General features: G+C 39.1%; 1 protein-coding gene across 7 annotated transcripts in view; it reads left to right on the forward strand.

Moving 5' to 3' along the window:
- The first annotated feature begins 9,520 nt into the window (after positions 1-9,520).
- Positions 9,521-26,169, forward strand: part of RRN3 (RRN3 homolog, RNA polymerase I transcription factor) — a 28,662-nt gene continuing 12,013 nt past the window's right edge. For 2 of the 7 annotated variants that reach the window (XR_004345908.1, XM_032606274.1), the window contains exons 1-11: positions 9,563-9,665; positions 11,205-11,310; positions 12,467-12,523; positions 17,708-17,797; positions 17,910-18,039; positions 18,655-18,714; positions 19,066-19,129; positions 19,886-19,955; positions 22,457-22,555; positions 24,545-24,637; positions 25,631-25,769. Coding sequence is in view for 6 of the 7 variants with exons in the window: in XM_032606274.1 (XP_032462165.1) it covers positions 9,577-9,665; positions 11,205-11,310; positions 12,467-12,523; positions 17,708-17,797; positions 17,910-18,039; positions 18,655-18,714; positions 19,066-19,129; positions 19,886-19,955; positions 22,457-22,555; positions 24,545-24,637; positions 25,631-25,769 (997 nt within the window). In the remaining variant the exon portion in view is untranslated. Of the gene's footprint in view, positions 9,666-11,204; positions 11,311-12,466; positions 12,524-17,707; positions 17,798-17,909; positions 18,040-18,654; positions 18,715-19,065; positions 19,130-19,885; positions 19,956-22,456; positions 22,556-24,544; positions 24,638-25,630; positions 25,770-26,169 lie in introns of all 7 variants that reach the window. The other 5 variants (XM_032606271.1, XM_032606269.1, XM_032606275.1 and 2 more) reach the window with 5 other exon arrangements.

Raw genomic sequence — 26,169 nt, forward strand, 5'->3', positions numbered from 1 at the left:
TCTGGTAGCATCTTTAGGATTCTCTATGTATAGTATCATGTCATCTGCAAACAGGGACAGCTTTACTTCTTCTTTTCTGATTTGGATTCCTTTTATTTCTTTTTCTTCTCTGATTGCTGTGGCTAAAATTTCCAAAACTATGTTGAATAATAGTGGTGAGAGTGGACAACCTTGTCTTGTTTTTGATCTTAGTGGAAATGGTTTCAGTTTTTCACCATTAAGGACAATTTTGGCTGTGGGTTTCTCATATATGGCCTGTATTATGTTGAGGTAAGTTCCCTCTATGCCTACTTTCTGGAGCGTTTTTATCGTAAATGGGTGTTGAATTTTGTCGAAAGTTTTTTCTGCATCTATTGAGATGATCATGTGGTTTTTCTCCTTCAGTTTGTTAATATGGTTTATCACATTGATTGAATTGAGTATATTGAAGAATCCTTGCATTCCTGGGATAAACTCCACTTGATCATGGTGTATGATCCTTTTAACGTGCTATTGGATTCTGTTTGCTAGTATTTTGTTGAGGATTTTTGCATCTATGTTCATCAGTGATATTGGTCTGTAGTTTTCTTTCTTTGTGACATCTTTGTCTGGTTTTGGAATCAGGGTGATTGTGGCCTTGTAGAATGAGTTTGGGAGTGTTCCTTCCTCTGCTATATTTTGGAAGAGTTTGAAAAGGATAGGTGTTAGCTCTTCTCTAAATGTTTGATAGAATTCGCCTGTGAAGCCGTCTGGTACTGGGCTTTTGTTTGTTGGCAGATTTTTAATCACAGTCTCAATTTCAGTGCTTGTGATTGGTCTGTTTATATTTTCTATTTCTTCCTGGTTCAGTCTCGGAAGGTTGTGCTTTTCTAAGAATGTGTCCATTTCTTCCAGGTTGTCCATTTTATTGGCATATAGTTGCTTGTAGTAATCGCTCATGATTCTTTGTATTTTTGCAGTATCAGTTGTTACTTCTTCTTTTTCATTTCTAATTCTGTTGATCTGAGTCTTCTCCCTTTTTTTCTGGATGAGTCTGGCTAATAGTTTATCAATTTTGTTTATCTTCTCAAAGAACCAGCTTTTAGTTTTATTGATCTTTGCTACTGTTTCCTTCATTTCTTTTTCATTTATTTCTTATCTGATATTTATGATTTCTTTCCTTCTGCTAACTTTGGGGTTTTTTTGTTCTTCTTTCTCTAATTGCTTTAGGTGTAAGGTCAGGTTTTTTATTTGAGATGTTTCTTGTTTCTTGAGGTAGGATTGTGTTGCTATAAACTTCCCTCTTAGAACTGCTTTTGCTGCATCCCACTGGTTTTGGGTCATCGTGTTTTCACTGTCATATGTCCCCCTCCCCCTTTTAAAGTTTCTCTTAAGATGCAAGAGGGAAAAGATATGGGAACATATGTATATGTATAACTGATTCACTTTGTTATAAAGCAGACACTAACACACCATTGTGAAGCAATTATACTCCAATAAAGATGTAAAAATAAATAAATAAATAAATAAAGTTTCTCTTAAGTTGTTAATATGCAAGTTAAATCTGACTTTATAGGTTTGTAAACTCCTTGATGGCTAAAATCCTCTCTCTCTTTTGTTTCTCCCACAGGTCATATAATATACACTGAAGTATTTTGGACTTAGTTTTATTCTTCTAATAATTAAGGTCATACTTGACATCATCCTGAAAAAGAATCAATGTGTGTTCTATTCAACACCATTCTCAGCATTTCATTTAATGTCTCTGGCATAGTCAAAACTCAGTTGTGAGAAGGCTAGAGATAGTGACAGTGAAAAACAAAATAGCATTGTTCAAAGAATCTTATTTTTACCTTTGGTCTTACCCAAGACTTCTAAAACTGGAGTTACTAAAAAGTGATTAAATTGATTTATTTTTTATTTAGTACATACTAAGTGCCAGATACTATACGAGGCACAAGGATGATTCAATCTCTGCAGAAGTCATTTCCTTTCTCTCTGTTTTCAGTGTTGTACAGCAAGAAATTAAGGGCTGAGTAGTCCATAACTAGATAATCAAGCCTGAAATAATCAGGCATTGGCTGCGGTTTTTAAAATAAGTTTAAAAAGCCATAAGAAACAAACTATAAGTAATAGGATGCAAAATATTCAAGGTGTTACTGCTGGACAATTTATGAATTATTTTCTTCTTTTCTACAATAAATCCATCTCTCTCACAGGTCAGTTTTCACCTGACTGCAACTACATTTCTCATGTTTACATGAAAATAAATGGGCAAATACTACTGTCATTTAATTAAAACCCACTCTGTAGTGCTCACTGTGCCATACTCTGTGGTTTGTGCTTTACACGCTCTAATCTAATCCTTACAATAGCCCTAAAATAACTGAAAAAAATTGTTATCCCCATTTTATAGATAAGGTAACTGAAGTTCTGAGAACATTTAGGCAGTTGCCCAAAGTAATAGAGTAAATGACAAATCTGGGGTTTGATTCCTATTCTTTGTGACTCAGCTCTAAAGGGTGAAACTCCATCAGTAAAACCCATGAAACATTTTTTTAATTTTAAAATTAATATTGTTAATGTGATTATTTACCCATCCCCCATGTTCTATGAGTTAATATACTTCATTAAATTAAATAAGCATGGAAGACTATATGCCTTTTAGTCACCTGCACAAAAATAAGGAAAGGAAACTGCATTTTGACAAGCGCCAAATACCATAAATTATATTAGAGTATAATTATAGACTGTATGTAGTATAAGGCTTCCAATATTACAGTCTGCAAAACTAATGTGAATTCCCCACCATGTTAAGATCTCTCATAGTTTGACTCTGCTAGACAAAATGGCACAAGGGTCATTACTTATGATTAACAAAGTGATGCAGAACTTTGTTGGAAAAGTCAAAAGGGGCTGTAATTAGGAGATTAACTCATTATTTATGCAGTAATCTGGTTTGATCAGCCTGAGAAAGGGTACTTTTCTAGTTCTTGTTTCTGAACGGAGTGAGCTGAAAGTTTAACCCTGTGAGCTAGGTCAAGGTGTACAGCTCTAGAGCCTGATGCTCTTTCTGCAGTGCCACTCTTTCTCCTCAACGTGCTTTTATATCACACAGTATGTATTTACCACACTATTTTAATAAACAGGGAATGGATCATACAGCAAAATATAGTTCTAAGGCTTTCTTTATCCTCTGTTATATAAGTAAATTTTTAGTTAAATGATTTAGTGTAAATGAGCAGGACCCTGTGGAACCTTCCCAGGACAGATGACCCCGCCACAACCTCCATCCTCCACCTGCCTCATGTTTGTAGAAAAACTTTAGCCTCCTAGGCCTTCCCCCAGTTCCAAAGAATAAATTTAATCTGAGAAATGAGAAAATGCAGAGGAAAATAGGCAAGCAAGGCAAATTAATCATTTTGCTATTAAACAAAGTCAAGGACATTTAGTACCTCCTCAAGGACTATAGATAATATCCTGAGCCATATCCTTTGAGCTGTTTTGCAGATACTGGAACCCCCACAAGGTAGAAGAAGTTAACTGTATACTGCCCACAAGCACATAGACCCCAGGCTAGTTGGAACCAGAAGGCCTAGCTGACCAAAGATTTATGGCTCAGATAATGTTCCAACCACAAGTGAGACATGATGGCTATTTCTGTGTGATCAAGAAAATAATCTCTGAAAATAGAAGATGGCCCCCTCCCCAGAATGTAGCCCTTTCCTCTTTTCCCTGTGTAATCGCAAAGCAAAACCTGGGGAGTAGGGATTTGGTTCTTTGGGACATGACTCCACCTTCTCCCCAGGATTGCTGGCTTCCTCAATAAAGCCATCTTTCCTTTTCACCCAACACTTGCCTCTCGGTATTGGATTCCTGAGTGATGATCACGTGAACCTGAGTTCAGTAACATTAGTATGGAGAAAATTTTCCAGTACCATTATCAGATTATATCATGGTGAATTGCTGTTAAATAATATATTACTTCTTCTGAAATTTAACATCCACTTAGCTTAGATTTCTGTACTTTGTGTCTTGCTTTGCAAAAGGCTAATATAATTTGAATATAAAGAAGGAAAAGGAATGAGTATTTGCATTACAAAAGGATCCCTGGACAATTATTCATTTATTTCAGGATTCCAATTTTGGCTGTTTTCTCAGTGGATTCTCTTCTTCTCACCCACCACCACCCTCCTCCAAATGACTGTTACCTCAACCCTGAACTGACTGAAATCCTAAATGATATCCCATTTTCTACTCTTGACATGGGGTCTTGCACACAATTTTCTTCCTGCCTTCAAAGCACTGTCCCCTCACAGTCTCCTGACCCCTTCACCCTTAGTGATTTTTTTTTTTGGCCCCACCACATGCGAGATCTTAGTTCCCCAACATGGGGCTGAACCCGTGCTCCCTTCAGTGGAAGCATAAAGTCTTAACCACTGGATCATCCGGGAATACCCGCTTAGTGCTTTTAAAATTTCAACTCAATAATCACTTTCTCAAGGAAACTTCCCAGAACTCCCTAAAGATATAAATTATGCACATTATAGAACCCCACAGCACTATGTATTCTCCTGTAAAGGAATTAATAGGTTTGTAAGTGTGATCAATGATACATTTGATCAATGTCTGTTTCTCTCACTAGTTGGCAAACCCCATGAGGCAAGGACCATTACTGCTGTTGTTGTTGTTAGCTGACCACAGACTTCCAGTGCCTAGCACAGGGCCTGGTACCTAGGTGTTCAATAAATATTTGTTGAATAGATGAATATAGATATTAACTACTATTAGACTGAAAGTCTGTCGGAAAAGATAAAGTTGAGGTTTGGTAGTTCCTCCCAACCAAAGATCAATTAGAAAGACAGATAAAACAAAGTTCTGAAATTATGCAAATAAAACAATAGAAAATGTTATTGATTAAGTCAGATGCAGTTGTCTTCTAAGGAATTTAGGGAAGAAATTAAGGTACTTTTCTCTGTAGCATCCTTCTGGTAAAACTCTGAAAAACATTCCAACTAGGTGTTAAATAGCATGAGGCTCTTGTGCATTACCACCATTTCCCAACAGAATAAAATGGTAATATTTTTTAATATCCTCCAAGAATATTAAAGGCAAAAATGAAAATTTTATGACTGTTTACAATATAATTTTGTATACCGTTTTACCTTTTTTTCTCTAGTTGTTTCTTATATATTTTGTGTCTTCAACTGGACTAAAAGTTCACTAAGGCCCTGCTTTATACCAGTGGTTCTTAATTTTGGCAATATTGTCTCCCAGGGGCATTTGACATGTCTGGAGACTTTTGCTTTTCATAATGGGGAGGAGGGGAATGCTACTATCACCTAGTGGGTGGAGACCAGAGATACTGCTAAACATCCTACAATGCGCAGGACAGTCTCCTCCCCTCATAAAGCATTATCTGGACCAAAATATCAATAGTGCCAAGGATGACAAACTCTGCTTTATACTTCTCTGGGAAAAGGAAGGCTCTAAATTAATGGTCTTGGGATATATTTATACTATTATTTAATAATGTATTAAATACATTATATTGTATGTAATTATCTATTATAATTAGATAGCAATACAATTTGTATGTATTTTTATTATTTATAATTACATATACTGTGTAAATATACTTTAATTAGTAAACATATATACATTATTAATTAATATACATTAACTATATGTATTAAAGATACACAGGGACTTCCCTGGTGGTCCAGTGGCAAAGAATCCGCCTTACAATGCAAAGGATGCGGGTTTGATCCCTGGTCAGGGAACTAAGATCCCACATGCTGCGGGGCAACTAAGCCCATGCACCACAACTACTGAGCTCACGTGCCTTAACTAGAGAGCCCGCTTGCTGCAAACTACAGAGCCCATGTGCCCTGGAGCCCGCGCCACAACTAGAGAAGAGAAACCCCACATGCCACAACTAGAGAGAAGCCCACACTCTGCATCAAAAGATCTCTCATGCCTCAACGAAGATCCTGCGTGCTGCAACTAAGACCCGACGCAGCCAAAATAAATAAGTAATAAAGATATATAGTTGAGATCTTGCATTAAGGAATGGCGTTTTTGTAAAGATAAGTGACATAAAATAATTGTTGACTGTTTTTGGAAAGGGAAAAGGGACAAATGGGATATCTATTATTGGCTTTGCTATTTAGAAATTGTTCATTTGAATCATCCCTGCCATATAATGATTTGAAAAACATTTCTGGAGCATTAATAGTGACATTTTCATCTACAGCAAAGGTACAACACGACCTCACCTCTCAAGATTGGGTTAGAGGAGGGCGCCTGACTCAAATTTGGCCAGTGAAAAATTATTTTCCGGTGCTTTAAGATATCCTGTATCCTTAGAACAAATTCTCCTTTTTTGCTTAAACTAGCTTGAGAAAGTTTCTGTTACTTTCAAGCCAAGAGGCTTTAACCAAGAGAACTACTCTAGGGATGACTGTAAAATTCATCTCTAGGGGAACACTGCTCTTTTGAAAAACAGTTTAATGGGTCTTCTGGGTATATGAAAGTAAAATTTCATTCTGGAGTGAAGAAACTCAGAAAAATTATGAACAGCTGTAATACACAGTAATGTAAAGGGATGACTTCTTTGTGAGCAAGGCTGCATCTTTTCAGGAGCATGTTAATTCTTGTTTGCTTGTTGTTGTTGGAGAAGGAGAGGTCTTTATTATTATTTTTTTTTTTATTAGAGTTGGAGACAAAAAGAGATCAGAGTCTGGGAAAGGCAAGATTGGATAAAGGAGGCTTTTCCCTGGCCAGCTGAGTTGGCCCATGGAACAGAGTGAGTAGAGGATCCCCAATGAAGAAACATGACCAAGGAACTCCAATAGTAGATTATACTATCTAGTTTTAGGATTTTTCTTGCATTGTGCTCAGGTTTCACTGAAAAAACATTTTAACTTAGAAGTCTTGTCTTAACTGTGCTTTGTGGGAATAAGGAAGGAGTTGTGCTCAAGCTTAAGGACAAGGTATTGCTGGCAGTGTGTAGTGGCACAACCACTTTGGAAAGCTCTTTTTTTCTTTTAATTTTTACTGAAGTATACTTAATTTACAACGTTGTGTTACTGCTGTACAGCAAAGTGACTCAGTTATATCGATATATATATATATATATATACATTCTTTTTTTAAAGAGTATTTTTTTAAATACTTATTTATTTATTATTTATTTATTTTGGCTGTGCCGGATCTTAGTTGCGGCATGTGGGATCTTTAGTTGCGGCATGCGGGCTTCTTAGTTGCAGCATGTGGACTCTTAGGTGCGGCACGCATGCAGGATCTAGTTCCCCGACCAGGAGTCAAACCTGGGGCCCCTGCATTGGGAGTGCCGAGTCCTACCCACTGGACCACGAGGGAAGTCCCTATATACGTTCTTTTTCATATTCTTTTCCATTATTTATTTTTAAATTTATTAAATTTATTTATTTTTGGTGGCACTGGGCTTTTGTTGCTGCGCGTGGGCTTTCTCTAGTTGCGGCGAGCAGGGGCTACTCTTCGTTGTGGTGCACGGGCTTCTCATTGCGGTGGCTTCTCTTGTTGCAGAGCACCAGCTCTAGGTAAGCGGGCTCAGTAGTTGTGGCTCTGGGGCTCTAGAGCGCAGGATCAGTAGTTGTGGCGCATGGACTTAGCTGGTCCACATCATGTGGGATTTTCCCAAACCAGGACTTGAACCTGTGTCCCCTGCATTGGCAGAAGGATTCTTAACCACTGTGCCACCAGGGAAGCCCTCCATTATGTTTTATCAGAGGATACTGAATACAGTTCCCTGTGCTATAAAGTAGGACCTTGTTGTTTACCCATTCTATGGGTAAACTCCCATGGAAAGCTCTTTGACTGTGTCTTGTATACCCCCCAAGCCAGCAACTCTACCCTAGAAAAATTCTTGAACATGTGAATCAGGAGACTATTATAAGAATATTCATAGCAATGTACATAACAGTGGGAGGGAGTGCGGAAAGAAAAAAATCTAAATGTTGGAGATAAGAAAATGGATTTATAAATCATGGTATGTTCATATAATAGAACACTACAAAGCAGGGAAAACACAATTACATACAACAGGGATGGATTCTAGAAGCATAATGTTGATTGAAAAGAAGCAGCAGCATAATACTGCATGGAAGTAATTTTATCATTGAAAGACAAGTGAAAATAAACAGTATATTGTCTGGGAATATATATGGTAATTGCATAAAGAAAAGTTGAAATGATTTTTAAAAAATCAGGTTAGTGATTACCTTGAGAGGAAGCAGGGAAAAGGTGGGATATGGAAGGAGCACACAGGAAGAATCAATAATACAGGTTGTTTCATAAGTTGGGTGTACATTCACAGGTGTTCACTTTACTATGTTTGATAACTTACATTAATATATATTCTTTTTTACATATCAGACTTTCTAAAAATGAAAGAATAAAGTAATTGTCAAATTGCTTGACAGTACAGAGTTAAACTTCTACTGGCTGAGAGTGCAAAGAATTGTTTTGTTTTGTTTTTTAAGCTCTGGCGGTGGAGGGGTAAAGATTCCCACTTAAACAGCTGTCTTGAACATCTTTGTGAGCTAGGGCGTAATTTCCTCTGTTTTGGGGACATGAATGATTTCTGCCCAGCATTCCGCAGGAACTCTAAAGCAGTGAGCGAAGAAATGGTGAGACCATATGGAGACAGCAGAAGGACAGTTACACTGTTGCAAAAACAGAACAGTGCTTTATATTCAACAAGTTGCTGTAGCTGGTTTACGTCCTTTTTATATAGTTCTATACAGTTTCCAAAGGTTGCAACATTTTCCCTTCTTAGAAACTGAGGGGAGGGACACACCCTTTTTCCCTCTGCCTCCTTCCCACCCACCCTGCTTTGGCACCTGTTGTTCCCTATGCTTGGAAGACCCTTCCCTGCTTTTTTGGTCGGCCGACTCGGTACCTCCTTTAAAATTTTAAGTTTAAGGGCTAATGCCTTTTGGAAACTGTCTTCTCTCACTCTCTGATTTCTCATCCAAGCATCATCACAGCTCTGAGATTTCTGGGTAACTCTCTTCGTCAAACCTGCTTCCGGGAGGGTAAGATTAGCTTACCCAAGCTAATCTGCGAGGATAGCGCAGTGGGGACGGAGAAGCGGGTTCCTGGGTCAAGCTGACTTGTTCAAACCCCGACCCACCTATGTCTCTGCGGGTTTGGATTAATCACAGGGCTTCGGGTTCTTCAGTTTGATTGAGGAAGGCTTTGACTCCAAAAAGTTAATACTCGCCATACCCAGCCACCGCTTAGCACCTCCCGGTGTCCTCGTCCTTTCTCCTGGAGCCTCAGGGCTGGACCGAATCATCCTACAAACGTCTCCAGCCTTAATACTAGAGGTGGCCTCATCGCCGCACCTCGCTGGGCGGAGAAAGTCCTCCAAGCGGAAGGAGGGGCCTGATGCAGGGGGCCGAAGAGACCGCCTTGGCGGCACTCTAGCCCGCCGAGGTCACTCAGCTCTCCCCACGTGGGGTTCCTGATTGGCTGAAGGCCGTCGCTCGCACACTCGTTTTCCGGGATGGAGGCGGTCCTAGAAGGAGCACGACTTCCGGCGTAAGGTGTAGTCGTCGCGTGTCCGATCAGATGGCGGCACCGTTGCTTCATACGCGGTTGCCCGGAGATGCCGCCGCTTCGGCAGCTGCAGTCAAGACGCTGGGCGCGTCGAGGACCGGGTAAGAACCAAGGACGCTTCCTTCTGCGCGTCTGGGACCAAAGCCCAGGACCGGGATTAGGGAGCTGAAGGGTCTGGGACAGAGCTAACGGAGTGGGGTGGGAGCAGAGGGAAGAGGGTCACTTCATGTCCTCAAGAGTGAGTCCATGCCCCTTAGATGGGTAATAAAAATGGGAGAGGGGATGGAAAAATGAACCTATTCGCTGTTACATAGTCCCTCCTTTCTCCCCACTGGTTCCTTTATAGCATCCCAGGCCTGGGTACTGCATTCTGTTCCTTTACTCTTCCCTCCTGCTTCTTCGACTAGCTTTGGAAAGAGGTCCCTGGGCTATTTGGGTTATTAGCCAAATGCTGCCACTGACGGAAAATTGCGTCTTACGTTTTGCTTGTTTGTTTTTTAAAATTTGTTTTGACATACGTTTGTTTAACAGTGTTTATATCTAGCTCAGCTTTTAAAGCTCCTAACGCCCGTAAAACACTTCGGGGTTTAACTTTGAGAGTCCTTAGCAGGATGCTATGTTTTTTCACTAATCTGCTCTGTTTAAAAGAAGCAAACTTTGCGGAACACTTGGCATAATATCATTTATTTTATATATATATATATATATATATATATATATATATATATATATATAGGTTTTTTTGTTTGTTTTTTTCCGGTACGCGGGCCTCTCGCCGCCGTGGCCTCTCCCGCCGCGGAGCACAGGCTCCGGACGCGCAGGCTCAGCGGCCATGGCTCACGGGCCCAGCCGCTCCGCGGTATGTGGGATCTTCCCCGACCAGGGCACGAACCCGTGTCCCCTGCATCAGCAGGCGGACTCTAAACCACTGCGCCACCAGGGAAGCCCGTATAATATATATTTTTTAAGTGCCTACTTTTGGCGTTAGGCATGGGGGACAGTATATCAAAAGAGACAGTGTCTCTGGTCTCAACAGACCTTCAGTCTAAGGAGGGAAAGACAGTAGATAAGTAAACGATGATTTCAGATAGCGGTAACTGCTGTGAAGAAATAAAACAGTGTGATGGTAGGGGAGAGGGAGAGGATGGGTACTTTCGATTTCTGATGGGGAAGGTCTCTGACATTTGAGCTTCAACTTGAATGAAGACAAGTGTCCAACCATGTACACATCTGGAGAGTGTTTCTGACAGAGGGAATAATAAGTAAAATGGGAATCTGCTTGGCAGGTTTGAAGAACAGAAAGGACCCTGGCTGCAGTACGGTAAGTGGTTAGAGGTGAGGTCAGAGAGGTAGGCAGGGGCCAGATTAATGTAGGACCTTGAAGACGATAAAGAGTAGGAAACCTCTAGAGAATTTAAGCAAGAGAGTAGAGTAGCATGATCTGTCTTAAGTTTTTGAAAGATCATTAGATCACTGAATGAAGAGTGGATTGCTGGGGGACTCAAGTGGAAGGAGGGAGGTCAATTAGGAGGCTTTAGCAGAAGTCCCACTGAATGATGTTGGTTTAATAAGTATTGGCTGTTATAGCTTTTATTTTTCCCTGTCATGCACTTAATGGCTTGATAATCTTGGTTCTATAGGCTTTCAGATATGCTTGCACTAGAAAATGATTTCTTCAATTCTCCCCCAAGAAAAACTGTTCGGTTTGGTGGAACTGTGACAGAAGTGTTGCTGAAGTACAGAAAGGTAAGAGGTGATAATGTGAGGTTGGTGGGGGTTTTTCCCAGCTTTATTGAAATATAATTGATATATTGAGGTTTGAATTTTGCTAGTCAGAATACAATTATAGCTGTTATACTAAAAACCAGTAGATAAATAAAATGGATTTTAGATATCAATATTGAAATCAAATAAATTTAACAACAGCACGGTGCTGTCAGTTCAGAATTAGAGTAGTAACCCCTTTACTGAGGTTTCACATCTTCAAGTGCTTTATTTACCTAGTGTCTTTTAAAATCTTCAGCAAGTAGTAGAATAAAAAACCATTAGATCAAAGCATTTTATTTCTTTTTTTTAAATAAATTTATTTATTTTATTTATTTATTTTTGACTGTGTCGGGTCTTTGTTGCTGTGCATGGGTTTTCTCTAGTTGCAGCGAGCGGGGGCTATTCTTCATTGCAGTATGTGGGCTTCTCATTGTGGTGGCTTCTCATTGCAGAGCACGGCTCTAGGTGCGCGAGCTTCAGTAGTTGTGGGACGTGGGCTCAGTAGTTGTGGCTCGCAGGCTCTAGAGTGCAGGCTCAGTAGTTGTGGCGCACAACTATGTTGTGGCTTAGTTGCTCCTCTGCATGTGGGATCTTCCCAGGCCAGGGATTGAACCTGTGTCCCCTGCATCGGCAGGCGGATGCCTAACCACTGCGCCACCAGGGAAGTCCCGCATTTTATTTCTTAAGGAATTACCAAAGCATTGCTTTGGGACAATAAACCAGCTCTGTTATTGGGGATTTTTTTTTTTTGGCTTTGTTTTTGTGTGTTTAGAAGTGATTCTGCTGTATCTCAGCAATGGTGGGAAAATATGCATTACTGTCTATTTTTATATGTAACCTGCATTTATATCCATATATATGATTGGATAGTATCATGGAATATTGACTATCATATTCAAATGTCAGTACACAAGTATAGCTAAATATGAATGGCCTGTTGTCATTTTCTTACTTCCAAGCCCCCTAGCTACACTAACATGAGTTTTAAAATTTTCGTAGTCAGGATTTTATAATCCGCAACTGATATGTGTATGTTACAATGTTCTTTTTGTAAAAGTTAAAAATCCTGCTGTTGGTCTTTAACTGGAAACCCAAGCAAGGAAAAATTCACTTCTTTTCCCCCCTTCTTGTTAAGGGGGAAACAAATGACTTTGAGTTGTTGAAGAACCAGCTGTCAGATCCAGAGATAAAGGTAATTAATTTTGTGTTTGATTATTAGCAAAGTTGTTGCCACTTTGTAGAGACATTGGTTTGCACTTTTGGTCCTATTCCATTCTCTAGAGCTTGCTCTATGATCCTTCTTTAATGGTTCTCAACCAGGGGCACTTTTGCCTCTGAGGTAATTTGGTGATGAACTGGAGACTTTTTTTTTTTTTTTTTTTGCGGTACACAGGCCTCTCACTGTTGTGGTCTCTCCCGTTGTGGAGCACAGGCTCCGGACGCGCAGGCCCAGCAGCCATGGCCCACGGGCCCAGCCGCTCCGCGGCACGTGGGATCCTCCCGGACCGGGGCATGAACCCGCGTCCCCTGCATCGGCAGGTGGACTCTCAACCACTGCGCCACCAGGGAAGCCCATGGAGACATTTTTGATTGCCACAACTGGGAGAAGGGAAGAGTGCTACTGGCATCTAGTGAGTGGATGATAGGGATGCTGCTAAACATCCTACAATACACGTGGCAGCCCTTCACAGCAATGAATGATCTGGCCCCAAATGCCTGTAGTCCTGAGGTTGAGAAACCCTGCTTTAATTTTTCCTTTTTAGAACCTTTCTTCTATGCTGCATGCAACTCTCATATTTCTCCAGTTCTAAAACAACAAAACAAAGAAACAACAGAAAATGACTTGTCTTTCAAACTACTACTCTTTCAGTGTTTTTGGAAATGGTTCAAGGTATATACCTGTCATGTAGTAACAACTCAGTAAATGTTATTTCCCTTTTCTTCCTTTATTGCCCAGTTTTGGAAAGAATAGTCTATTACTGTGGGCAGTGGTAGTTAAATTGCCTGGCATTAAAATCCCAACTCCATTGTTTCCCAGTGTGTGATACTGGGCATGTTGTTTAACCTCTTTGCCTCTGTTTTCCTCCTTGTAAAACCAGAGAAATGAGAGAAGTACTTTAAATGTAGCTGTTTTAAGAGGATCCAATGAGTTAATATACAAGAAGCATTTAGAACAGCCTCTGACTCAGAGGACTTTGTAATTGTTAGTTGTTGTTCCTGTTGACAGTCTGCATTTTCTCATTTCTCATGCATGTTTAAATCCACTGTTAAGTCCACTGCTGTATTTACTATGACAGAAGTTACCAGTGATTTCTTATGTGTTGATTTCAGTGGACTTTTTTTTTTTTTTTAAAGCCCCATAGTAATTCCTTGTAGCAGTTTATACAGTTGACTACCCATTTCTTAAAACCTTTCCTTCAAGACTTCCCTGGCGGTCCAGTGGTTAAGACTTAGCACTTCCACTGCAGAGGGTGCAGGTTTGATCCCTGGTTGGGGAACTGAGATCCCGCATGCTGCGTGGCGTGGCCAAAAAATAAAATAAAATGAAAAAACAAAACAAAAAACCCCTTTCCTTCGGTTTCTTTGATCTTCCTCTCTTCTTATCACTTATCTCTAATCATTTTCTTGACAGGTTCTTAAATTTGGCATTGATTGGATTTCCAATCTTAACCCTTTCCTCACTTTACAGATTCGTCCTGTGTGTTTTCCTTATGCCCTCATGGCTTTGAAATTTATCTGTGTCCTTATAACTTCCAGATTTGCATCTATAGCTCAGATTGCTCTTGTGGGCTCCAGACCTGTTTCTTTCTTTTTTTTTTAAATCTTAAAATTTTTATTTAATTTAATTTATTTTTTATCGAAGTATAGTTGAATTACAATGCTGTACAGATGTCTTAACTGCCAGCCCACAGTGTTACAAGTGCCCTGAACTTAGCATTCTCTCTCTCCCAAACCCACGTCTGCAGCTTTCTTTTTTTTTTTTTTTTTTTTTTTTTTTTCGGTACGCGGGCCTCTCACTGTTGTGGCCTCTCCCGTTGCGGAGCACAGGCTCCGGACACGCAGGCTCAGCGGCCATGGCTCACGGGCCAAGCCGCTTCGCGGCATGTGGGATCTTCCCAGACCAGGGCACGAACCCATGTCCCCTGCATCGGCAGGCGGACTCTCAACCACTGCGCCACCAGGGAAGCCCCCTGCAGCTTTCTTTATGTGCTTAAATGATTTATTGCTTACCTTTGTCTCAGCCTAAGTCATCTCTAAAGCACATTCTAAACATGTCATTGCCCTTCTTCATGCCCACTGAAGAATAAAGGACCAGCTTCTTAGCATGGTCTGCAACAAATTTTCAGAGTTCAGTCCCACTAGATACTTTATTTCTTAAATTTGCCATTTCTGTTCATCTTGAGGGCTTTGCATGTGCCTTTTTTTTTCTGGCTGTAAGAGGTCCTCTGTATCTACTTTGTTTGCTACCTATTTGAGCATGGGCTCTGGTTACATAGCCTCCCTCCCTTACTGGCTTTGTGACTGAGGCAAGTTACTGCATTTCAGTGCCTCAGTATCCCCAGCTATAAAATGGGAACCAGTGGTAGTACCTATCTCATGGAGCGGTTGTAAGGATTAAACGAGTTAATATATGTTAAAGTCTTAGAATAATGCCTTGCACGTAGTTAGTCTTATATTAGTGTTTATTATTATTATTACTGTAATTATAAAACTCCTACTCTTTGAGATCCAACTGCAATATCATCTTCACCAACGAACTTTCTCAGGTTCTGTCTAAGCACATGGTTGTTCATTCAGTCCATACCCTACACTGTCAGCAGATCTTTCTAATTGTAAATTTGGCTTACAAGGACTTCACTGATTTGTCTGGCCCCTCTTTGCTCCCCAGATTTATCTGTTGGCTTGCTTGCTCACGATATAGTCCAGCCATACTGAACTACTTTTGGTTTTCTGAAGACATGCTTTTACCTCTGTAAAGTATAGAGCCCCCAAAAATACTCACTCTGTTTAAAGACAATGGAAGCATCACTTCTTTAGAGCTTTCTTTAAAGACCTGTGCATTCTTCCACAGGTACGAAGAACCACATTCTTTGTGTTCGGCTGTATTTTATATCAGCGCATCTCCTTGGGATTTTGACAGACCAAGAATCACATCATTTGTGTCCACATTAGTTCAGAGGAGTGTTAAAATAATTTGTTTCTAATAATAGTTCAGTACTAAAGCACCAAAGTCTCTGACTGGTTTACTTTAAAAAGTGGAGCAGTTTAAATGTTGTCCTTATAATTTTGTTGTACTTGTTTTAGTGGAAAAGTGACAGGATAGAGCCAACTTATTTTTATTTATGTGTAACTTAGCTTGTCTTCTCTGTTTCAGGCCTTGTTATCCTTAATGACTGTGGACATTATGAAGTTACTGTAGTGCAAATGAGTTGCGACTTACTTTATTTTATTACCAGGTTACTTAGGGTTCATCAGTAAATAGTCAGTGTCATTGAGGTTTGTCACATAGATAATGCATAGGAAGCACTCACTGGTGAACCGGTGGGGGAAACGTGGGGAGCTTCTTCATGTGGGGCAAGGCATTGTGGGAAAGTGGGCAGAACGTTGATCTAGGCGGACAGGTTTTTTTTTTTTTAAACATCCTATTGGAGTATAATTGCTTTACAATGGTGTGTTAGTTTCTGCTTTATAACAAAGTGAATCATCTATACATATACATACATCCCCATATCTCCTCCTTCTTGCGTCTCCCTCCCATCCTCCCTATCCCACCTCTCTAGGTGATCACAAAGCACTGAACTGATCTCCTTGTGCTATACGGCTGCTTCCCACTAGCTATCTGTTTTATATTTGATAGTGTATATATGTCCATGCCACTCTCTCACTTCGTCCCAGCTTACCCTTTCCCCCTCCCTGTGTCCTCAAGTCCATTCTCTACGTCTGTGTCTTTATTCCTGTAGGCGGTCAGGTTTGAACCTAGTTTTTTACTGGTTTGGTTGGGCAAACTGCTTATTAATCTTTCTTAGGCTCAGTTGCCTCAACTGTAAAATGGGAATAACAGTAATCCATTTGCAGCATTGTTAGGATTCGGAAAAGGTATATACGTACGGTGTTGAGCACCGTGCCTGGCACATGGTGTGTTCTCACTAAATGACACCCCCTATAAGTAGTCTGTTGCTGTAGGTCCAGCCCTGTCTGCTAATAGTTTATCACTGCAGGTTCAACACTGTCTGTTTGTAGTCTGTTGCTAAAGGTACAACACCATATGTCTCTTTCCCCTACTGAGTCTTAGTCAGCATTAACCATTTTCTTTAAAAAATTAGGGCCTTTTTTTTTTTCTTTTTTGGCTGTGCTGCCCAGCTTGCAGGGTCTTAGTTCCCCAACCAGGGATTGAATCCGCACCCTCAGCAGTGAAAGCCACTGGACCACCATGGAATTCCCCAAAATTAGGGGCTTTAATTTTTTTCTTGTGTATGCTGTATATATGCATGAATACAAACAGTATCTTTATTAAATATAACTGATATCTTATTCTCTACATGGCTTTTTTGTATTGCTATTTAGGTTTTCCCATGTCACTAAAAGTATTATGAATAGTAATTTTATTGTCTGAAAAATATTTAATGGAGTAGTGGAACCATCATTTATATAGAACACATTTTAATTCGTTTAAACCCATTTGAAGGTTGGGTTAAGAAAAAGTTACATTTATTGATGAGTCTAGTTAATCAGCTTAGATGAATGTTGTCAACATGCTTGCAGGTCAGCATGAGTATAGAGGAAGTAGAGGTACTTGTTGGTCCTTGTGGTCTTAGAATATTTAAATCTGTTACAATTCTTTAGTTTAAAGAAGTCCCAGGTGTCAGCATTTGAGGTGTTCTCACTTTTCTAGGGCAAACAAAAGTGATTAGAATTAAGTATTGCATTTGATTCTTTTTCCTGTATATCAGTTATTATATTACTTTTAAAAAAAGGAAAATTTATTGTAACATCTTTTTCCATTTTGATACAAACTAAGAAGTTTTCACCCCAACTTTGGCTTAAGTCCAAGTTTGTGACATTTTTTTCCCTCAATTTAAATTTTCTTTTTTTTTTGATGTGGACGGTTTTTTCTTTAAGTCTTTATTGAATTTGTTACAATGTTGCTTCTGTTTCATGTTTTGGTTTTTTGGCCACGAGCAATGTGGGATCTTAGCTCCCTGACTAGGGATCGAACCCGAACCCACACGCCCTGCATCGTAAGGTAAAGTCTTAACTACTGGACAACCAGGAAAGTCCCTAAATATTGTTGATAGATGATCAATGCCAGATAGCTATCATTTCTCTGTTATTTGAGAGAATTTGTGATTTTGAACGTACTTTTGTTTAACTTAAGGATGACCAGATCATTAACTGGCTGCTGGAATTCCGTTCCTCCATCATGTACTTGACAAAAGACTTTGAGCAGCTTATTAATATTCTGTTGGTAAGTTCGCCATTTATTTCATCAACTATTATATGTAATTCAGTACTTCGAAAATAGTATATATTGTATCAGTAAAATGTTCCTTTTGTCTTTCTTTCTCTCCCACCTCTAGAGGTTGCGGTGGTTAAATAGAAGTCAGACAGTGGTGGAGGAGTATTTAGCTTTCCTTGGTAATCTTGTATCAGCACAGACTGTCTTCCTTAGACCATGTCTCAGCATGATTGCTTCTCATTTTGTACCTCGTAAGTGGCTGCTCTTTGCTTGTTTTTATTTTTATTTTTTTAAATATCTCTATTAAAAAGTTACCTTCCGGGCTTCCCTGGTGGCGCAGTGGTTGAGAGTCCGCCTGCCGATGCAGGGGACACGGGTTCGTGCCCCGGTCTGGGAAGATCCCACATGCCGCGGAGCGGCTGGGCCCGTGAGCCATGGCCGCTGAGCCTGCGCGTCCGGAGCCTGTCCTCCGCAACGGGAGAGGCCACAACAGTGAGAGGCCCGCGTAACGCATAAAAAAAAAAAAAAAAAAGTTACCTTCCCACTATATTTTGGAGATTATGCCACCATGGAAGATTCCAGGATGCTTATTGGCAGCAGTTCTGGTACATGTCTGTCCCCTATAATGACCTCTGTGGAAGTATCTAGATTCATTTGTTGCTATGATTTTTATGGATTGTAATTTGCTTTAGTGAGCTTCTGACGAAGTCTTGGAACTCAGGGATTTTTAGCTACTTAAACCTCCTGCCCGCATTGTAAATTTTATTGTATTAAGTTTGGACAATGGAAAAATCGCTTTTTTATGTAGCTGTTGATTGTTTAGATCAATATTAGAAGAATAACATATTTCCTTTTTTCTTCAAAAGCCCGAGTGGTCACTAAGGAAGGTGACATAGATGTTTCAGATTCTGATGACGAAGATGATAGTAAGTATAAAGAGGATTAAAGCCAAAATTGCCTCCTGTGTCTTAGTGAATGCATGCTGAATGCTAAAGTATCCTGGCACCTCCAGGACTTAACCTAATATGTAGACTGCAACAAAAGGCAACCTTAGATGGAGTCGTTTTGTTATATTTAATGTTAATGTGCAATCAGTTGCCCTTAATGGCATTATTCATAGTCTTCGTTGATAGTTGGTCATGGAGAAAACTCTTGAAGTTATTATTTTGCTGACACATGATTCAGTTTTGGTTAGCAGGCATTTTTAGACTTAGGTAGATAATTGTTCAGTTTTCAGTTTTATCTTCATGCCCATACTCTCCCTTTTCACCTTGTAGATCTTCCTGCAAATTTTGACACATGTCACAGAGCCTTACAAATAATAGCAAGATATGTCCCATCGTGAGTATACTTTGTTTACTTATTTTGAATTGTGGTGTTTAAGTCTCAAGAAAATTATGATTGGTTAGTAGAAAATTGTAAAATGTTCATAGCATCAAAACTGAAGTTATATGCTGCATATATTTTGTATCCTGTTGATATCAGATCACATTCTATAAAAAATAGCATTTCAGTTCTCTATTCATTGTCTTTAACTATTTTTCAAAACTTGTATGCAAATTCTCCCCTCCAGCTTTTTATGGTGGTTAGAATTTTGCTTTTATCTTCAACAGACACGATATCCAAAACTTTTCAGTGAGAAGCCCCTGCGTTTGTGCCATGCCATATGAATAAAAATTAGTTCTAAGAAAATCTTTTAAGGTGTGTAGGTTTCTTTTGGAGGGGTGAACTTCAAATTCCCCCAGTAAGTTTAGCAAATAAGCTAACTTTAAAAAGTCCAAGTTGATAATTTTTTCTCCTTTTTAAAATAATATATATGTGCAGTGATTTTAAACTGAAGCTCTTCATTAAACTTTTGTGGAAAAAAGGATCCCCCCTTTAATTTGCTGTTGATATCAAACTTAATAGAAGCTTATTTTTCCCCAAGTTGTTACCGATTTTCTGTGAAGCCATGCATTTATTTTCAGTTCCAATTGCTTGAAGTAGGAGTTACTGTTTGCCTCCTGTATCTATATTTGCTCTTAGAATGGAAATGTTAGCCTTCCAAGAAAGTCCAGTTAACATGGATTGGTTGCATGTTTTTTCTTTTTAAAATAGAACACCATGGTTTCTTATGCCGATACTGGTGGAAAAATTTCCGTTTGTTCGAAAATCAGAGAGAACATTGGTAAGAAATCTTTTCATGGGGGAAACTAATGGAAAAGTATGTAGTTTTTTGTTATGTAGTTTTAGCTGAGTTTAGGTCTTTTTCTTAAAAGTTGTTTTGTCTGCTGAATTTTAAACTCAAGGCTAAGAATTTGACTCAGATTCCTTTCTTAGCAAGCGACTGACTGAGGGTTCTCAGTGCCTTTTCTCTTATTCCTACGTGCAAGTCAAAGGCAGAGTCCATTTCAGAAATATCTAAATAGGCTTAATGCTTACACAGATGGGAATTACTAGAAGATAATAGTTCATTTAATACCAATTATAAACATGCTTTATTTAAACATGAAGGCAGAGCCTTCTATAGATGAAGTCTTAAGTTTTTTGTGTAATATTTAGATCATCTGCCTAACTTTCAATAGTGGTTCCCTTTTAAGCATAGATTATTTTTTCCTAAATAATGTATTACAGGTATTAAATAAGGAGTTAATAACTTTTGCTGCTATTTGTGATGGTATGCTTCAAGTGGAGTATTACAAATTCTGTATCTCTTATGAATATAGTTGCAAAAATTCTCAACAAAATACTAGAAAATTGAACCTAACAACATATGAAAGGAATTATGCACCATTATCAAATGAAATTTATCCTAGGAATGCAAGGTTGATTTAATACCTCAAAACCAATTAGTATACTGTATCAGAATAAATGATAAATACCACATGGTCATCTCAATGGATGGAAAAACACCAAAACCCTTTTATGACAAAAATAGAAGGGAACTTTATCAACCTGATAAAAGGCATCTATGAAAAATTCACAGCTAACTTTATACTCAATAGTGAAAGACTGAAGCCTTTCCGCTAAGATAAGGAACAAAACAAGGATGTCCATTTTTGCCATTTCTGGTCAGTATTATTCTAGAGGTTCTAGCCAGGTGAGTTAAGCAACAAAAAGAAAAAGGTATCCAGATTGGAAAGGAAGAAGTAAAACTATCTCTATTTGCAGATGACATTATCTTACATATAGAAAAATCCTAAGGAATCCACAAAAACAGTAGAAGTAATAAATGAGTTCAGTATAGTCACAGAATATAAGATTAATGTATAAAAACTTGTTGTACAGGACAGTGGGGAAAAGAATAGTCTTTTCAACAGTTGGTTCTGGGACAAGAGTATGTTCACATGCAAAGAATGAAATAGGACTTAATACACCATATACAAAATTGAACTCAAAGTGGATAAAACTCTTAGAAAATAGATGAAAATATTTGTGACCTTGGATTAGACAACCATTTCTAGATATACCACAAGCAGCCGTAGAAGTAGTTAAATTGGATTTCATCAAAATTAAAAACTGTTGTGCTTCATAGGACACCTTTAAGAAAATGAAAAGACGACTTAAAATGGGGAAATACTTGCAAATCATGTATCAGATAAAGGCCTTGTATCTAGAGTATATAAATAACTCTTACTGACTCAATAATGAAAAGTCATATAACCCAATTTAAAAATGGACAAAGGGTCTGAATAGGTGTTTCTCCAAAATAGTCATACAAATGGCTAATGAGCACATGAGAAACAACATCATTAGCCATGAGGGAAATGCAAGTCAAAACCATGAGATATTGTTTCTTACCAACTAGGATGGCTGTACTCAAAAAGATAGATAATAGCACATGTTGGCAAGGATGTGGAGAAACCAGAACCCCCCTACCCTGCTGGTGGGAATGTAAAATGGTAAATGGTGCAGCTACTTTGGAAAACAGTCTTACAGTTCCTCAAAAGGTTAAATGTAGAATTGCCATATGACCTAGCATTTCCGCTGCTAAGTATATACCCAAGAGAAGTAAAAATATATGTCCACCTGAAAACTTTTACATGAATGTTCAAGGCAGCATTATTCATAGTAGCTAAAATATGGAAACCAAATGTTTAGCAGCTTATGAATAAACAGAATGTGCTATGTCTATACATTGGAATATTATTCAGCAATAAAAAAAGAGTAGTTTACTTGCTACAACATGAATGGACCTTGAAAACATTATGCTAAAACACCACATGTTGTAAGATTCCACTTATATGGAATGTCTATACTAGGCAAATTCATGGAGAAAGAAAGTAGACCAGTGGTTACCTAGGGCTGAGAGGAGGTACATTATTAGAAGATACAAAGTTTTTTTTTTAGGGTGATGAAAATGTTCTAAAATTGATTATGGTGATGGTTACACAACTCTGTGAATATACTAAAAACTATTGAATTGTATACTTTATAAATAGGTGAATTTTATATGAATTATATCTCAACAAACCTGCTTTAAAAACACTGTAGAAGTATACAAATCACAAACTTAATTTACTGGGGGTAATTAAATTATACTAGTATTGTGTATATAAATAGTGTTGTTTCTATGTTGCTTGATAGTCTTTTCTATTTGAATAGTTGAAACTAAAGATTGTGTAGTTTTGCTTGCATAATTATGAAACATTTATTCTCTGTTGAAATGTTCATCTTTTTATGTTTTAGGAGTGTTATGTTCATAACTTACTAAGGATTAGTGTGTATTTTCCGACCTTGAGACATGAAATTCTGGAGCTTGTTATTGAAAAGCTGCTCAAGTTGGACGTAAGTATTGGGTAATCTGTTTTTCTCTTTGATTTTTATTTATTAAATAGTGTTATAGTATTTGTTATTATCATAATATTTGAAACAGTAGTAGCAACAATGGAAAAAAATCCACAGTTCCACCTTTGATTCATTTCTTTGAACATTTCTTGAACATTTCTATGAGCATTGATGTGCTGATGTTTATAGACAGTCCCATTTCTCATGGTTGGGGAACAAGGCATTAATTAAATAGTCACGTAAATGGAAAAGTACAGTGGTAAATGCTGTGAATGGAACACATGCGTTATGAGCTAGAAAACCTGATGTAGTCAGAAGAGGTTGGAAATGCATACCTAAGGAAGTTATTTGGGGATTCTTTATACTTTTTTTAAAGAGGCTTGCAATAAGCTGCAGTGGGAATGAGAAAGTGATGGATTCTGGTGACATGGCGAGGAAAGGTCCTTGAGACTGTATTGGAAGTAGGGGAGTAGAAGGTAAGGGAAAGGAACCCTTCAAAGGTAGCTCCCTGTGGAATGAAAGTTTGGTGTTGCGGTAACAGTAATAAGAAACGTTAGGAGGAAGTTGCAGGATGATGAGTTCCATTTTGTATGGATTGAGGTGCAGCTGGGGAGCTAGATGGAGAATATTCACCAAGCAGTTTTAGCTGCAGGTAGGGGACTGAGAATGAGGCCAACAGGAGAGAGGAAGTGAGATCGGAAATGAGAGGAAAATCAAGAGTCTGGATACCCAGGGAGGATCTGGAGGGAGGAAGGCTTTAGTAGGCAGCATGAGACTTTTTAAAAAATTATTTTATTTATTTATTTATCATTATTTATTTATTTATTTTTGCCTACGTCGCGTCTTAGTTGGCAGCATGCGGGACCTTTGTTGTGGCATGCGGTATCTTTTGTTGCGACGCATGGACTTCTCTCTAGTTGTGGTGTGCGGGTTTTCTCTCTCTAGGGATGTACGGGTGTTCTCTATATAGTTGTGGCGCACAGTTCCAGAGTGCGTGGGCTCTGTAGTTTGCAGAATGCAGGTTCTCTAGCTGTGGTGCCCAGGCTCAGTTGCCCCGTGGCATGTGAGATCTTAGTTCCCTGACCAGGGATCGAACCCACGTCCCCTGCATTGGAAGGTGGATTCTTTACCATTGGACCACCAGGGAAGTCCCCTATTGCTGAGCTTTTTAAGGAGGATGAGAAAAGCAAAGTCCTTGGGTTTGGTGTTTAGGTTGTAGTCTATTGCTGGAGAGAGCATGGATGGTTAGGAAGTGGGGCTGCTAGAGACCTGGTGAGAGTTTGTGGTGTAAAGGGGGGATGAGGCGGGGTGAGAGACATATTTCAGGGTTGGGGAGACTTGAGGTTTGTGGACTAAGGAAATAGGAGTTGATGGGAAGAACATTGATTCTGTAGGAGGTCTAGGAAGGGCTGGAGGTTGGGTGGGCTGGCACATTGCTCACTTGGAGTTAAACCTCTGGTCAACTGCATAAATATATGCTTATGGAACATTTTAGAGTATACTTAGGAAGAAGGTCATTTATAGACAGTTGAAAAGGCATGATTTGAGTGGTATGTTAAACAAGATATCTGAAGGGTTATATAGCCAAATAAATATTCATTAATTCAAATTGATTGCATTTAATAATTTTCTCCTCAGTTGATTGATGATATGCTTCTTATACACCATGCGTGTGTCTTGTGCATAGTTAGAGTTGGACAAACGTTGAGTCTGTTGAAGCTATCTGTTTTAGACCAACATAGCACAGTTCATATTAATTTTATGTACATATGTAGTACAGGGAGCTTAATTTATAATCTTGTAAATTTCTCCATGACCCAGACCCATTTATAGGTTTGCATTGTGATTATTTATTGAGTTACAGTGCTATATAGGGTGCTAATATGGACATCTTTAAAGCATGTGTATCAGATGAATTTCAAGTCCCTGAATAATGTAGTTATATTTTAAGTGCTTTTATTCTTTTTTTTTTTCTTTGTTGTAATGTAGGTGAATGCATCCCGGCAGGATATTGAAGATGCTGAGGAAACAGCAACTCAGACTAGTAGTGGAACAGATGCCACAGAAGGGCTCTTTAATATGGTCAGCATTTATTAATGAAATCAGACATACGCAGTTCACAGTCCCAGGGGGTGGGAAGAAACAGCTAATGGCTTCTCACCTTTTTCAAGGCTTTGAATTAAAACAGTAGTTCAGCAAACTTGAAAATGATTTTTTAAATGAGTAGTTTGCTTTTTTGTTGCTTATTGACTAGTAGAGCTTATTTCCAAGGCTTTGAATTTGGGTTTTGTGAAGTATGTTTCATTTTTATTCTTCTGTTTGTTCTTTGTAAACCACATATTGTTTGTGAAAGAGTGATAAATGGAAAAGCATACCAATGTAACTTCTGTGTTTTACAAACTGTATACCTTAATGCAGTGCTTCTCTACCTGGGGCAGTGTCTTCAGTTGGGTTCACCGGGAGGAAAGCCTGAGATGGGGATTCAGGTGCCCTTGGGACAAAGGGTGTGAGGAAGCTGGAAAAGGCAGGGGAAGGAACTAAGTGAGAGTTCGGTCTCAGTTGGAAAGCAGCTCCAGCCTGATCCCCCGCAGAAGCTCTGGAGCGTGAGTTGCAGGATAGAGTTAGTCCTACTTTGAGACCAGAGAGATGGCCTCCTGTGACCTCAGGTCAGTCAGTTCTGATGGGGAAGGAATGGGAGCAGCAAAGGCATTTCTCTGGAGAAGGGGGGCAGCTGTGAGCTGTCAGCAGCCAATACTCATAGCAGCTCAGGGATGGGCACCCTGTCCTGGGAAAGGAAACCTGGCACCAACAGTGGGTGCCAGGAGCTGGGGGAAATCTGTGATGTTTGCATGGCCACACTGTAAATGGGTGTCTAAATGAGAATAAGAGGCTGAATCTGTGCTTTCATTTTGAATTCCACGGGTGGTTCTGACACACCTCTGGTTGAGAGCCCCTGCCTGGAAAGGTCTTTGTGCATTTTCTTTTATCTTTTAAAGGAAACGATTACCTCAGAATTTTCTCACTAAACTACTTTTACTGAGGCATTTCATGTTAGTTTTTACTTTACTTTCAAAGGACGAAGATGAAGAAACTGACCGTGAAACAAAGGCCGATCCAGGAATGCTTGATCAGATGGTCCATCCTGTAGCTGAACGCCTGGACATCCTGCTGTCTTTACTTTTGTCCTACATTAAGGATGTCTGCTATGTAGATGGTAACAACCTGTAGTAGTCACAGTAACCGCTGCTTTGTTGAACACCTACAATGCACTGTGCTGGGTATTTTTCATACTTTAGTACTGATAGAAATCCTGTCAAAAAATCACTGTTTTGAGTATGAGGAAGAGAAGGTTTAGAGAGATTGTTACTTGCCAACATGACATAGCTTGAGAATAGTGGGACTGGGATTCAGGCTTAGTTATGTTTGTCTTCAGAGCCCTTGATGATATTTTCACCGATTACTGTATTGAAAGCTTATATATGGAGTTTGGACAGTTTTAGGCAGACCTCAAGTTCAAGACATTTAAGAAATGGTATAGTAGACGTTGATACATGGTACTTGGTGTTCCGTATTGAATTTAGAGAGTCTGGGTACTTTGGTTTTGCCAGGTGTTG

Source organism: Phocoena sinus, chromosome 15 (genome assembly GCF_008692025.1).
Source record: "Phocoena sinus isolate mPhoSin1 chromosome 15, mPhoSin1.pri, whole genome shotgun sequence".
Classification (NCBI taxonomy): domain Eukaryota; kingdom Metazoa; phylum Chordata; class Mammalia; order Artiodactyla; family Phocoenidae; genus Phocoena; species Phocoena sinus.